The sequence below is a fragment of the Canis lupus genome, chromosome 32 (assembly GCF_048164855.1).
Source record: "Canis lupus baileyi chromosome 32, mCanLup2.hap1, whole genome shotgun sequence".
Lineage (NCBI taxonomy): Eukaryota > Metazoa > Chordata > Mammalia > Carnivora > Canidae > Canis > Canis lupus.
Window position 1 is genome coordinate 4,042,048 of NC_132869.1, and position 2,349 is coordinate 4,044,396.

A 2,349-nucleotide genomic window follows, 5' to 3' on the forward strand; every position below is an offset into this window, starting at 1 on the left:
TTATGATAATGGTGATAATAATATAAACTGTGCCCCAGGTGGATAAAGATAAAAATGTCATGGCTCATTTCTATACACTTTCTAGCATCTTCCCTAAAGTGGTTATGGTAGACCATACTGTTGTTTCATTAAGGCATTTCAAGCAGTTTAAATATCCTCCATCAATATCTTTCTGTCATTGAAAACTCTAATGAATAAATAATAGTAAAGTCCTGTTATGAATCAAGCACCAGACTAAACATATTTGTATGTATTGCCATTTTAGCTCTCACCAGAGCACTGTGAAGTAGGATCATTCTATGCATGTTACAGCTAAGGAAATTAGGGCTGCAATAATTTAAATGACTTGCCTAAGATTCACTTGATTTGTAATTCAGAGAGTTAGTTGAACCCACACTATCAGGCAGTTGCTCTCTGAATTGCACTACTAGATGGTAGTGGTGTGATGAAGTGGTGAAGCCAACTAATATATCCTATTGGTTTGTTATACAGTTATATAAATTGGATTCACTCTAACTCATCTAATTGATAATCCTCTAAATATTTTGTAACTGTATGAAACACATATACATTCCTATTCAGGTCGTTGCAGACATCTGGTTAGAATGTGAAAGTTGAAAAGACAATAAAACCAGGCACCTACCACCCTGCGTGGCTCAGCGGTTTAGTGCCTTCCTTTGGCCCAGGATGTGATCCTGGAGACTAGGGACCGAGTCCCGCATCAGGTTCCCAGCATGGAGCCTGCTTCTTCCTGTGCCTGTGTCTCTGCCTCTCTCTCCCTCTCTCTCTCTCTATGTCTATCATGAATAAATAAATAAATCTAAAAAAAAAAAAAACAGGCACAAGGTGGAGAAGAAAATGGTGAGACTTTGGAAAGGGTGGTTTGTACTAGTGTGTGACATCAAACAATGAAAAGAATCGATGGAATAAGATTTGATCAGATGAATGAGTAGAATGGAAGAACACAATAGAAAAACAGAAAACAGATGCTTCAAGGAAAAGGAAGAAAAATGCAGAATAATTCAGTATGAAAGGAGTTTTTCTGATTTAATTATAGAGGCATAAATAGTATTATGATTTAATGAAGAAAACCAAACAATTAGGCTATCTTCTTCTAACTCATTCATGAAAAAGTAATTATTTTAATCTCATATCATCTGCTCTAAAAAATTCACTTCAACTGTTTATGTCTCCTGCTTTTTCCAAGTAAGTTCACTCCTGTCCCACAGTTTCCGCATGGCTGACTTGACCTCTTTGTTCCGAAGTGTGTAGATGAGGGGATTCAGCATGGGTGTAATAACATTGTAGAGTACAGACACCATTTTGTCCACAGAAAATGTGGAGAAGGGACGAGCATAGATGAAAATACAGGGTCCAAAGAAGAGTGTTACCACCATAAGGTGGGAGCCACAGGTGGCGAGTGCCTTTCGCCTTCCCTCCTTGGAGCGAATCTTGACCAGGATAGTGGAATAGGAAGAAAGCAGTACCACAAAGGAACTGGTGGAGATCAACCCACTGTTAGATACCATTAGCAATTCAATAACAAATGTGTCTGCGCAGGCAAGTTTGATGACAGGGGGAACATCACAAAAGAAGTTGTCCACATGGTTTGGTCCACAAAAAGGCAAATGGATAGTGAGGATCATCTGGACAGTAGAGTGCACAAACCCTCCCATCCAGGAGGCAGCTACCAACATACAGCATAATCCTCGACTCATAATAGTGGTATAATGCAGAGGGCGACATATTGCAACATAACGATCATAGGCCATTACTGTGAGCAGGAACATCTCAGCTGCCCCTACAAAATGCAGAAAGAAGAGCTGCACGATGCATTGGTCATAGCGAATGAGCTTCTCATTATTCAGAAGATCAGCCAGAAGCTTAGGGGTAGTTACTGTTGAATAACATAAGTCCAGGAAAGAGAGGTTGCCAAGAAGGAAATACATGGGTGATGAATTCAGATAGTTATCAGAGGCCACTGTGACCATGATGAGCACATTGCCTACCCAAGTGGACATGTAGAAGAAAAGAAATAGTACAAATAACCCTGCCTCAATAGATGGGGTCTGTGAGAAGCCTGCCAGGACAAAGTTTCTCACCATCTCTGTTTGGTTTTCATCCATTTGACCTGGCTCCTTGATTAAAGAAATTAAACAAGGGGCATTAGTAACATTGAAAGTGAATGAGATATTTCACACAAAATGCAAGAATATTCCCATTTCAAAGTAAATATTTCTGTCTAGGATATATCCTCATTGATTATGTAAAATAAATTATTTTATCCTTAGCTGATATTGAATATATATTCTCCAATAAGTTCCAACTTTAAGACAATAATGAAGTAGC

At 38.8% G+C, this 2,349-nt stretch overlaps 1 protein-coding gene across 1 annotated transcript; it reads right to left on the minus strand.

Moving 5' to 3' along the window:
* Positions 1 to 844: 844 nt before the first annotated feature.
* On the minus strand, positions 845 to 2,126 carry LOC140622757 (olfactory receptor 4Q2). Its single transcript, XM_072808476.1, has one exon. It carries the CDS (start codon positions 2,124 to 2,126, stop codon positions 1,185 to 1,187), a length of 942 nt encoding a protein of 313 aa, XP_072664577.1. The 3' UTR covers positions 845 to 1,184.
* Between the last annotated feature and the right edge of the window lie 223 nt (positions 2,127 to 2,349).